This window comes from Ranitomeya imitator, chromosome 6, assembly GCF_032444005.1.
Source record: "Ranitomeya imitator isolate aRanImi1 chromosome 6, aRanImi1.pri, whole genome shotgun sequence".
Lineage (NCBI taxonomy): Eukaryota > Metazoa > Chordata > Amphibia > Anura > Dendrobatidae > Ranitomeya > Ranitomeya imitator.
The window spans coordinates 127,363,291-127,376,378 of NC_091287.1; the positions used below are offsets into that span (position 1 = coordinate 127,363,291).

Below are 13,088 nucleotides of genomic sequence, written 5' to 3' on the forward strand. Positions count from 1 at the left end.
TACTGATGGTTAGTGTTGAGCATTCCGATACTGCAAATATCGGGTATCGGCCGATATTTTCTGTATCGGAATTCCGATACCGAGTTCCGATATTTTTGCAATATCGGGATCCGAAGTGTTCCCAGTAATCTTCGGCGTGTGCGGTGCGTATGGTTCCCAGTCAGGTGAGCGGTCAGGTGAGCGGTCAGGTGACCAGTCACCTGATCGCGACGTCATCGAAGGTCCTTCACTCACTGCATTCTTAGGGACGGAGGCAGACGCTTGCAGCGGTGACAGCCAGGGTTCGTCAGAGGGGTGAGTATATCCATATTTTTTATTTGTATTCTTTATTTTTTACATGAATATGGATCCCAGGGCCTGAAGGAGAGTTTCCTCTCCTTCAGCGCCTGCGAACCATCCAGGATACCTTCCGATATTTGTGTCCCATTGACTTGCATTGGTATCGGGTATCGGTATCGGCGATATCCGATATTTTTTGGATATCGTCCGATACATCCGATACCTTTGAATATCGGAAGGTATCGCTCAACACTACTGATGGTATCTCCTTAGGATAGCCCATATCTGATCAGTGATGGGTGCCAATCCCAATAATGTACATAAATGTTATGCATAGCAATATAGATTGGGAAAATTGTGGTAAATTTCTGCACTGCTGAATCACTAGAATCACAGGGAACACTGAATCATAGGAAACGCCACAGGATGTTCCTGTGGTGTTTCCTGATGGAGTCTTGAACTCTGAAATGCGTAGAACATTAAAGCCACATCTACTATATAATTGTCTAAGGGTCACTTCCGTCAGTCTGTCCTTCTGTCTGTCACGGTTATTCATTCGCTGATTGGTCTCGGCAGCTGCCTGTCATGGCTGCCGCGACCAATCAGCGATGGGCACAGTTCAGAAGAAAATGGCCTTTCCTTACTCCCCGCAGCCAATGCCTGTCGCCCACATCGCGTTGCTCTGAGGGTCTCAGGGAAGCACGCAGGGAGCCCTCTCCCTGCGCGATGCTTCCCTATACCGCCGGAATACTGCGATCATGTTTGATCGCAGTGTGACGGGGGGTTAATGTGCCAGGGCGGTCCATGACTGCTCCTGGCACATAGTGCTGGATGTCAGCTGCGATAGTCAGCGGACACCTGGCCGTGAGCATGGCGGATCGCGCTGGATGTACTATTCCGTCCTTGGGAAGACACAAAAGAGAATAGTAAAACCAAAAACACTCAGTTTGAAAAAAATTGCAGTAATCCGCAAGTGCTAGTAAAAGATGTAAAAAACAGGGTATTTGGTTGATACGTTTTTTGCAAAAAATGTATACTAAGCTGCTCTACCAAACTTCACGGTATACCCATATCAGAGCAGTCCTAACTAATGTATGCAATCCCTATCTGATGTATTTAAAAACCTGATCATCTGTATATTACCTGTGTGAACAGGGTTCAGAGAGGAAAAATCCATGTGTGCATACAGGGTAGAACAGCTTTTGTGCTGATAGCCCAAGAGGAGTGGTGGAACTCCCCAGTCTTGTAGACACAAGAGAACAATTATGGAAACAGGAACACATGGGCTACTTGCACAGTGAACAAGTCTGTAGGAACATGTTCACACACCACCAAGAAACCTGAAGACACAAAAGAGAATAGTAAAACCAAAAACACTCAGTTTGAAAAAAATTGCAGTAATCCGCAAGTGCTAGTAAAAGATGTAAAAAACAGGGTATTTGGTTGATACGTTTTTTGCAAAAAATGTGCATACAGGGTAGAACAGCATACATTAGTTAGGACTGCTCTGATATGGGTATACCGTGAAGTTTGGTAGAGCAGCTTAGTATACATTTTTTGCAAAAAACGTATCAACCAAATACCCTGTTTTTTACTTCTTTTACTAGCACTTGCGGATTACTGCAATTTTTTTCAAACTGAGTGTTTTTGGTTTTACTATTCTCTTTTGTGTCTTCAGGTTTCTTGGTGGTGTGTGAACATGTTCCTACAGACTTGTTCACTGTGCAAGTAGCCCATGTGTTCCTGTTTCCATAATTGTTCTCTTGTGTCTACAAGACTGGGGAGTTCCACCACTCCTCTTGGGCTATCAGCACAAAAGCTGTTCTACCCTGTATGCACACATGGATTTTTCCTCTCTGAACCCTGTTCACACAGGTAATATACAGATGATCAGGTTTTTAAATACATCAGATAGGGATTGCATACATTAGTTAGGACTGCTCTGATATGGGTATACCGTGAAGTTTGGTAGAGCAGCTTAGTATACATTTTTTTGCAAAAAACGTATCAACCAAATACCCTGTTTTTTACATCTTTTACTAGCACTTGCGGATTACTGCAATTTTTTTCAAACTGAGTGTTTTTGGTTTTACTATTCTCTTTTGTGTCTTCAGGTTTCTTGGTGGTGTGTGAACATGTTCCTACAGACTTGTTCACTGTGGAAGTAGCCCATGTGTTCCTGTTTCTGTCCTTGGGAAGTAGGACCCACCCCACATGGATGGAATAGTACGTCTAATGGCAGAAAGGGGTTAAATGATAGATCAGGCGATTCTGTGCGCAGCAATACCAAATATGTGTATCTTTGATTTTTTTATTGTTTTATTTTGAATGGGGCGAAAGGGGGGTGATTTAAACTTTTATATTTTTTTTCATATTTTTTAAAACATTTTTTTTACTTTTGCCATGCTTCAATAGCCTCCTTCGGAGGCTAGAAGCTTGCACAACTGGATCGGCTCAGCTACATAGGAGCGATCATCAAACCTTCAGAAAGATTTAGCAGACTCTGGAGTTGTGGTACGTTGTTCTACTGTTCAAAGACAACTGCACAAATATGGCCTTCATAGAAGAGTCATCAGAAGAAAACCTCTCCTGCATCCTCACCATAAAATTCAGCATCACAAGAATGCAAAAGCACATCTAAACAAGCCTTTGTAAACAACTCATGTGGCACAAGGAACATTTCATGGATAGAGGGAAGAATGGATTTAATGAAACTTCTACAAATTCTTGATGCTGAAGTTGAAAAGAGGATGGCTTCCACAAATGGATAATGATCCTAAGTACAAGTCAAAATCCACAATAGATTACCTCAAAAGGCACAAGCTGAAGGTTTTACAATGGCCCTCACAGTCTCCTGATCTGCGCATCATTGAAAATATGTGGCTAGACCTCAGAATAGCAGTGCATGCAAGATGACTCAGGAATCTCACAGAACTGGAAGAATTTCCAAAGGAAGAATGGATGAAAATCCCTCAAACAAGATTTGAGAGACTCTTGGCTGGTTACAAAATAAGGGGGTGCTACTAGGTACTAACCATACTCCATTTAGAAAGCGGCTCCAAGTCGCCGCGAAGTGCGCATCGGGACTCTCCATTCACCCCCCCCTTGTTCCCACTCATCTCTTGGTAAGCACTGCATCTTTTGCTATGCACTATTGCACTTTAGATTTAAGATAGATGGGTATTGTTATATTCCCAGCCACCTGGCTCATGCATGCTGCTCTTTAGATGCCCGTGTTTGGATGCACTGTCTCACCCTGCGTTACGGTCTTTGGACCTTTATCTACTTCTTTTAGGGATTCAGGTGTTTATGCGGGGTGGGGATAGGTGTGGGTTGGGGTTTATAGAAATCTGCATTGTTTATCGTGCTTTATATATTGTTGTGACATTCTACTTTTTCTATGGAACAATAAAATGATATGATTATTTTTATTAGACATAATCAGTTTGATCCGTTTTTCCTCCTATGATTATAGGTACTAATCATGCAGGGTGCCAAAACTTTTGCGTGCCACTGTAACATGGTGTGATAACCTTCATTAGATCTATCGCTACGATTTCTAGGGGATGAAGGTTACAAAAGGTAAAGCTTTGAAGGAATTGTCCACTACTCACACAACCCAATTTCAATTAATAACACCTATACTCACCTTCAGTGATGAATCCATTCCAGTGGTGATGGCACTGGGTCACCTGGGGATCGTGTGACATACCATTGTTATGTTACACTCTCCCTTCAGCCAATCAGCGCTGCTTGACTGTCCTCTCCTATTGATAAATCATTCATCCAGTGGAAATGGGAGTTGTGGCTGCTCTCTCACTTCCTCCGAAGGTCTAATTTGTTCAAAGGTTCAGCGTCTACACTGAAGGTGAGTATAGGTGTTATTATTTTACTTGCTTGAAACATAGTAATTGAGAAGGGGCTGTGAAAGTAGTGGATAACCCCTTTAAAACGATTGGGAAACATGACATCTTATATCTGCATTTAGGCTTCATAGAGACGTCCGTGGATCTTAGTCCAAGCATGGACTGCAAGGCGCAGACTGTCTTCGGCCGGAAGCAACACATCATAAATGCCTATAAAGCTGTCGAGTTCAAGTCAGAAGACCTGCAGATATACCGTGCATTGAGATCTGTGCTTGGACTGAGATCCACTAATGTTTGCATGAGCCCTAAGGTTGAAGAAATAATCTGTATGTGAAAAGGTCTAATGAAAGTGATCCCATTGATTTTAATAAGCGGCATGTAATTCTACTACTACTATGACTGCTTCTACATATATGGGAGGTAGAATTGGATTGCTGGGATCTATAGAAGCTGGAGGTCACAGCTGGTCATCTTCATTCCAAGAAAAAGTCGCCATAATGGGTCAACCATTTTCTAGCTTTATCTTATCTTTAGTAAATGATAAAAAAAAGGTAAAGAATACATCTTCGAAAGGATCTCATTCATTTAAATTATCAGTATGCATCCAATAAAGAAACTTTAGGTATTTAAATAGGAATAGAAGAAGACAGTATTATGTACCTTAAGCCTGCGATCATGATCACCACTGCAAAGAGAGTTCACAGAGACCTTAAATGTTTTCCAGACTGGATTTAAATTGTTCATGACAACCTATAAAGAGATCAGAAAAAAATTCTGTCAGTGAAAACATTTTATTGGTACTTATGATTTTTGGGACATTATTTTACAGTGCTGAAAGAATACAAAATAATGGAGCAATATATACAGTACAGACCAAAAGTTTGAACACAAAAAGAAGGCTAAGGGGTGATCTTATGTTAATGTATAAATATATGAGGGGACAGTACAAAGACCTTTCTGATTTTTAATCATAGACCTGAGACAGGGACAAGGGGTCATCCTCTAAGTCTGGAGGAAAGAAGGTTTAAGCATAATAACAGACACGGATTCTTTACTGTAAGAGCTGTGAGACTATGGAACTCTCTGCCGTATGATGTTGTAATGAGTGATTCATTACTTAAATTTAAGAGGGGACTGGATGCCTTTCTTGAAAAGTATAATGTTACAGGGTATATACACTAGATTCCTTGTTAGGGTGTTGATCCAGGGAACTAATCTGATTGCCGTATGTGGATTTGGGAAGGAATTTTTTTCCCCAATGTGGGAGCTTACTCTTTGCCACATGGTTTTTTTTTTGCCTTCCTCTGGATCAACATGTTAGGGTATGTTAGGTTAGGCTATGGGTTGAACTAGAAGGACTTCCTTCAACCTTAATAACTATGTTACTATGTTACCTTCTCATTTAAAGATTTTTCTGTATTTTCATGACTATAAAAATTGTACATTCACAATGAAGGCATCAAAACTATGAATTAACACATGTGGAATTATATACTTAACAAAAAAGTGTGAAACAACTGAAAATATGTCTTATATTCTAGGTTCTTCAAATTAGCCACATTTTGCCTTGATGACTGCTTTGCACACTCTTGGCATTCTCTTGATGAGCTTCAAGAAGCAGTCACCAGGAATGGTCTTCCAACAATCTTGAAGGAGTTCCCAGACATGCTTAGCACTTGTTGGCCCCTTTGCCTTCACTCTGCGGTCCAGCTCATTCCAAATCATCTCAATTGGGTTCAGGTCTGGTGACTGTGGAGACCAGGTCATCTGGCGTAGCACCCCATCACTCTCCTTCTTGGTCAAATAGCCCTTACACAGCCTGGAGGTGTGTTTGGGGTCATTGTCCTGTTGAAAAATAAATGATGGTCCAACTAAACACAAACCGGATGGAATAGCATGCCGCTGCAAGATGCTGTGGTAGCCATGCTGGATCAGTATGCCTTCAATTTTGAATAAATCCCCAACAGTGTCACCAGCAAAGCACCCCCACACCATCACACCTCCTCATCCATGTTTCACGGTGGGAACCAGGCATGTAGAGTCCATCTGTTCACCTTTTCTGCATCGCACAAAGACACAGTGGTTGCAACCAAAGATCTCAAATTTGGACTCATCAGACCAAAGCACAGATTTCCACTGGTCTAATGTCCATTCCTTGTGTTCTTTAGCCCAAACAAGTCTCTTCTGCTTGTTGCCTGTCCTTAGCAGTGGTTTCCTAGCAGCTTTTTACCATGAAGGCCAGCTGCACAAAGTCTTCTCTTAACAGTTGTTGTAGAGATGTGTCTGCTGCTAGAACTCTGTGTGGCATTGACCTGGTCTCTAATCAGAGCTGCTGATAACCTGCGATTTCTAAGGCTGGTGACTAGGATAAACTTATCCTCCGAAGCAGAGGTGACTCTTGGTCTTCCTTTCCTCGGGCAGTCCTCATGTGAGCAGTTTCATTGTAGCGCTTGATGTTTTTTTGCTACTGCACTTGGGGACACTTTCAAAGTTTTCCCAATTTTTCGGACTGACTGACCTTCATTTCTTAAAGTAAAATAAATAAGGCAGCACACTGCGGCGCTAAAACATGCAAACATGAAACATGAAAATTGAACTGCATTACTGCACTAGAAATATGAAAAAATGAGAGTGTTTAGCGCATAAATTGGCCAATTTATGTGTACCTGGTAGCCATAAAGTAATGATGGCCACTCGTTTTTCTTTACTTAGCTGCTTTTTTTATGCCATAATACAAATTCTAACTGTCTATTGAGAAGGACTATCAGCTGTGTATCCACCAGACTTCTGCACAACACAACTGATGGTCCCAACCCCATTTATAAGGCAAGAAATCCCACTTATTAAACCTGACAGGGCACACCTGTGAAGTGAAAACCATTCCCAGTGACTACCTCTTGAAGCTCATCAAGAGAATGCCAAGACTGTGCAAAGCAGTCATCAAAGCAAAAGGTGGCTACTTTAAAGAACCTAGAATATAAGACATAATTTCAGTTGTTTCACACTTTTTTGTTAAGTATATAATTCCACGTGTGTTAATTCATAGTTTTGATGCCTTCAGTGTGAATGTACAATTTTCATAGTCATGAAAATACAGAAAAATCTTTAAATGAGAAGGTGTGTCCAAACTTCATGTGTTAATTCATAGTTTTGATGCCTTCAGTGTGAATGTACAATTTTCATAGTCATGAAAATACAGAAAAATCTTTAAATGAGAAGGTGTGTCCAAACTTTTGTTTGGTCTGTGCTGTATTACAAGTAAATGATTGTTTTTGGTCATCATAAATGATAAGGGGTGCCTACCAAGAGTTTGTGATTATCAGGAAAATAGTAAAGCTGTCAGTGGCATCAAATCAAGTCCCCAAGGATGACTAGCTTTCTTTAAAATTACTGCTTGGCCACATTCACATTGATTTGAAGTTTTAAGTTTTGAAGGTTTGATTTGAAGTTTGCAGTGCATTTATAGAATGTAAGTCCGCATGGACAGGATCCTCTCCTCTCTGCACCAGTCCGTCACTGTAAACTTGTTTACTGCAAACGATATCTATAACTCTGTATGTATACCCTTTCTCATGTACAGCACCATGGAATTAATGGTGCTATATAAATAAATAATAATAATAATAATAATAATTGAAATGGACATTACCATCTCATGGCTGAGATAGCAATATCTCTCTCTATGAAGTGGCCACAGTTGGTCAGGACAATGGAAAGAATTGTGCGCTCTCTCAGAAGTGAATGGGAGTAATTTAAATAGTTAAGCACAGTGAGTTTTTAATGTACATTTCAGAAATGAAAATTTCGAATTAAAAGAGTTGTCAAATCATCATTTATAGGCGTCCAAATGCATTCATTATAGGAATACTTGGATGTTTGATAACCACTAAACATAACTTTTAAGATAGATCATCAATACCAGATCTCTGGGAGTCCTATGTCCTGCACATTCACCAATTGGCTCTGGCCAGATTTAAACAATGTATAGAGATGAATAGAACAACTCCGCATACTGTTTAGTAGGCACTGATCAGAACTACAGCTCAGCCGAATAGGAGCTGAGCTGCAGTTTTCAGACAAAGGCCTTTACGCTGCCCAAAACCGCTAATAGCTGCAGACCACATGGCCGCTTTGGGGACCATGAGTCACCAGGTCCCTCCTTCCCATAGCATCATATACTCAACTGAATCTGCATCCTGGATGCAGATACAGATGCAACTGGATGCAACTGGACACAGTTCAATGCAATGCTAGAACAGGGAACTCTTAGTTTCTGCCTCCATCTTTTTCCATGTGCATCTGAGCATCTGAGCTCTGACACTTCAGAACAGTGGGAGCAATGATGTTACTGCATTGCCCCCACTGTGCAAAGACTCAGGCCACGTGCTACAGAGACTGGAGCAGTGGGGTGGGGAAACAGGGAGAGGTGGGTATTTTCTTTTTAAATCAATGAGTACAATGTGGGGGCCATTATACTATTTGAGAGGGCTATGTAGGGGGGCTAGCATATTTTGTGGTGGGCCGTGTTGGTCATTACTTTGTTTGGAAGACTCTGTGGGGGTCATTATATTCTATTGAGGGCTGTGTGTGGATCATCATACTGCTTACAGGCCTGTGTGGGGGCCAATTACACTGTTTGGAGGCCTGTGGGGGGTGCAATAAAACTGTTTGGAGGGCTATGTGGAGGCAAATCATAGTGTTTGGAGGCCTGAGTAAGGGCCAGTTAAACTGTTTGAATGGCTATGTGAGGACCATTATACTGTTTGGAGAGATGTATTGGGGCCATTATACTTTTTGGAGTGCTAGTTAGGGCATTATACTGAATGTGGGCCAATTTACATTGTGGAGGGTTTTGTGGAGTTCACCATACTATGTGGAGTGTCATGTGGGGGTCATCATACTGCTGGGATGGGTGTGTGATCATACTGTATGGCATGTCATAAAACTGTATGAAGGCCATCATATTGTGTGGAGGGCATCATAATATTTTGGGGTCACTGATGGTATCATACTTTGCGTGGGGAACATACTGTAGGGTCATCATACTGTTTGTATGGAAGGTTCTGTTGAGAAATTAATTGTCGGGATACCATACTTGTAGGCACTTTTTTGGCATCATACTTTATTGTGGTGATGAAAGGGGTATCTTAGGCTAGGTTCACATTAGCATTTGCGTCCACAGCGTATCATCCGTATACGCAAACGCATTCATTCATAACGTTTTTTATCCGCATCATCTTACGCATGACTGCAAAAAAATGCTGCGTGTGCATGCGATTGTATGCGTTTTTGCCTGCGTTTGCATTGTTTATGCACATATTTCCAGGTGGGAGTGTCTTAAGGGGCGTGTCTCAATCGGTTCCTGGACATGCGCAGTCCAGTACACAAGCGAAGTACGCAAGCGCATTGAACGCATGCGTACACATGTCCTTGTGTACATTTGCATTCCTATAGACAGTAATGCATTTTTTTACGCATATTTGATGGATTTTTGACGCCTCCAAAAATGCAACATGTTGCGTTCGCCGGACTCCGCCGGACACCGAGAAAAAACGCATGCAAACTGATGCAAATGCATGTCCCTGCGTACACCATGTTAAAGATAGGTACGCATGACACATGCGGATCTGTGTGGATGATACACTGCGCACACAGACGCAAATGTGAAACCAGCCTAAGTGCATTGGAATAATAGTGGCTTTCATTAGAAACAATATTAACTTGTAAGGGCTGCAAAGTTGTAAGATATACTTTTCTGTGACCCCGCTGAATATTAATATTTTTTTTGGGAGGAGGAGTAGGGAAAGGTCCCAATTAGGACTTCTGCTCTGGAGTCAGATGATTTCTATGCACACTCCTGCCCAAAATATTTTAGATTATGCCAGAACAGATAAGAAAGTAAAGAGAAAAGCAACAGCAATATCTCTTCCTCAAATTGTCTCTTTGTGACTCTCTCTTAGTAAGGAGAAGTGGAGGAATCAAGCTATTTTTTAGAGTAAATTGGTCTTCAGCTACAGAGTGTCCAAGATAGATTACATGGAGTCAAGTCAGGTTCTCTCAGAACAGAAGGCCAGGCATTTACATTGTTCACATAGCATTTGACCCTATTTTCGGTGTGTCTGAGGCTGCATATGTCCGTAACCCTGCAAAACAGGATTCAGGCTTATGCGTTGACAAGGCCATTGACTATAATGATGCAGATGGAGACACAGTGTGCGCAATAGGCTCAATTAGCTTTACTAGTGTAAAGGAAAAAGAAGGCGAATATAAAAAAAACAGAGCTGTTTTACTCTGTGTTTGGAGGTTCTGAGGGAGAGGGGTGCTACTTGGTCAAGGTTGCTTCTAAGAGTGTCATTGTAGTGATGTACAGCCAGATCAGGACAGGAAAAGGAGAAGATCGGGGACAGTGATGAGTGTAAGGAGTCTGAAAGTGTATGAGGGTTAATGGCTTGTAGATTTCTGAATGTATGGTAGGCAGGAGTGTGCTGGGGTGGGTGAGGAATTGTGAGTGTGAAGGAGAGAATGTTGTGGTCAGAGATGGGAATCAGTCAGTTATCTAGTTAGGAGATTGAGCAGAGGTGGGCGAAGACCAGGTCGATGGTGTTACCGTCTTTGTGTGTTTCAGAGGTTGAGTGCTGTGAGAGGCCAAGAGAAGTGGTTAGTGATAGAAGCTGTGATGCAGATGTGGAAGTGCGGCTTTTAATGGGGAAGTTGAAATCTCCCAGAATAAGGGTTGGGAGTTCTGAGGTCAAGAAGTGCAGCAGCTAGGCAGAGAAATGGTCCAGGAAGTGGGTGGGTGAGCCTGGGGGCCGGTATATGACCGCTACTCTGAGGGAGAGGGGACGTAAGAGAATGATAGTGTGGACCTCAAAAGACAGGAATGAGAGTGATAGAACTGGGGGGATGAACTGGAAGGTGCATTGTGGGGACAGGAGTATGCCGACTCCACCATCATGAAACTTGAAAAAACAAGCACGGTCACAGGAGCACTGAAATGAAGCCAGGACAAAAATATTGGTGTAAACCACAACGTGTTTCAACGGTACCCCGTCTTCATCAGGTGGAAGTTGCACCTGGCGTCATTTCAGCACTCCTCTGACCATGCTTGCTTTTTCAAGTTTCATTTGTTCCTTCTCAAAGGTGCACGGCTGGAGCTGCGTTGATTCCTGCTTTCCGTTTCCAATTCCCTTGCTGTCCTCACAGCGCTCTTAAGAGACCACTATTTTCCTGACTTATAATGACTCCACCACCATGTCTGTTTGTGGGTCTTGGAGAATGGGAGAATTGTAGGCCACCATGGGAAATGGCAGCAGGGGAGACAGTGTCAGAATCCTTAATCCAGGTTTCAGTGAGGGCCAACAGATTCAGAGAGTTGTTTAGAAAGTAATTGTGCAGAAAAGGAAGTTTGTTACATACAGACCGTGGATTCCAAAGGGCACTTTCCCATTTAATTTTCCCAAAATAATTTTTAAAATCAAAAAGTAGACCCCCCAGGGGGAAATCTTTATCAGCCCTTTCACTTAGTGTATGAGCATTCCAAGTATAGGTGAAGCGCTCATTTGTAATGTGAACATTTTTTTATTAGACCTTCCTCCACGTTTCTTCCAAGGAGGATTGTTGTGCGTGCAAATTACGGCCAGGCCTTGCATTCACTTCATTGACAAAATTTATGGTAACAAAAAAAAAATAATAATGGGAACTTTTGTTTCATGTGGTCATCCAGTACGTGGTTTCAAAGGGTTATTGGAGTGCATGTAACATTGGTGCAGGGCAGGCATTGCATTCAGTGCATAAGCAAACAGAATGGGAGACACACTTTGCTCTAATGGGAACAATTTTGTCCTGAGGCCCTTAAGTACATCTGCTGAAACGGTTATTGGGGTGCATGTAACCTTGGGGCAGGCCAAGCCTTGCATTTAATGCATAAGCAAACAGTATGGGAGACACACTTTCTTCTAATAAAAACAATTTTGTCCTGAGGCCTTCAAGTACATGTGCTGAAACGGTTATTGGGGTGCATGTAACATTGTTGCATGGCAAGCCTTGCGTTCAGTGCATAAGCAAACAGTATGGGAGACACACTTTCTTCTAATGGGAATAATTTTGTCCTGAGTCCCTCAAGTACATCTACTGAAACTGTTATTGGGGTGCATGTACCTTTAGGGCAAGCCAGGCCTTGCATTCAACGCAACATTTTTTCAGGAGGCCATCCTGTACGTCTCGTGAAAGGGGTATTGGGGTGCATCCTAATTTTTAGCAGCCCAGCCGCTCACTGCATAGGCAATAACAGTATAGGAGACCCACTGTTTAATGGCCTTTTAAGAAGATTAATGCTGCCTGATGCCCCTCTAAAAATAGGCTTTGTGACTTTATGAGTCCCTCCTTCATAAATGAAACAAGATGTGTCTCCTTATGTGTCACACACCACATGGCTAGCTAGGGTTGTTAAATGTTTCAATGACATTACAAAGTGAAAGCGGTTTATCGGTTGAAAGCAATGCTAAAGTTTATAAATCCATCAAAAACGCATCAAAAAACGCTGCGTGTGAACATAGCCCAAGTGGTGGAGGAACATTTTTGTTTGAGGTTAGTTATTTTACCTCATATACAAATATGTTCCTTAACATATTTCCCAGCAAAATCCATTTTGGTTTCGTTTTTGTATGTTTTTTCGCACGCCAGTTAAAATGGCATGAAACTCTGACAACATTATTTACAGCTGTGACCTATGAATCAGAAATGCTTCCAGGGACATTTGCCATGATGTTCCCTTGTCATTTAAGCAGTGTTTCCATCATTTACAGATGTTTTTAGGCCTTAAAAGGACCCCCAAGGGGGATCGCAGTAAAAATGCTCGGGTCTTCCAAAGACTTATACATTGGGCTCGTTGTTCTGTCCGAGTACCCGAGTATTACAAATTGTTTGGCCCCAGCAACGAGCACC

The 13,088-nt window shown here is 42.0% G+C and overlaps 1 protein-coding gene across 1 annotated transcript in view; it reads right to left on the reverse strand.

The window, feature by feature from the left end:
- The window catches only part of CPNE4 (copine 4), a 717,826-nt gene that overhangs the window by 210,528 nt on the left and 494,210 nt on the right, over positions 1–13,088 (reverse strand). Inside the window, exon 7 of the mRNA XM_069730083.1 lies at positions 4,806–4,895. Within this exon, the coding sequence (XP_069586184.1) occupies positions 4,806–4,895 (90 nt within the window). The remainder of the gene's footprint in view (positions 1–4,805; positions 4,896–13,088) is intronic.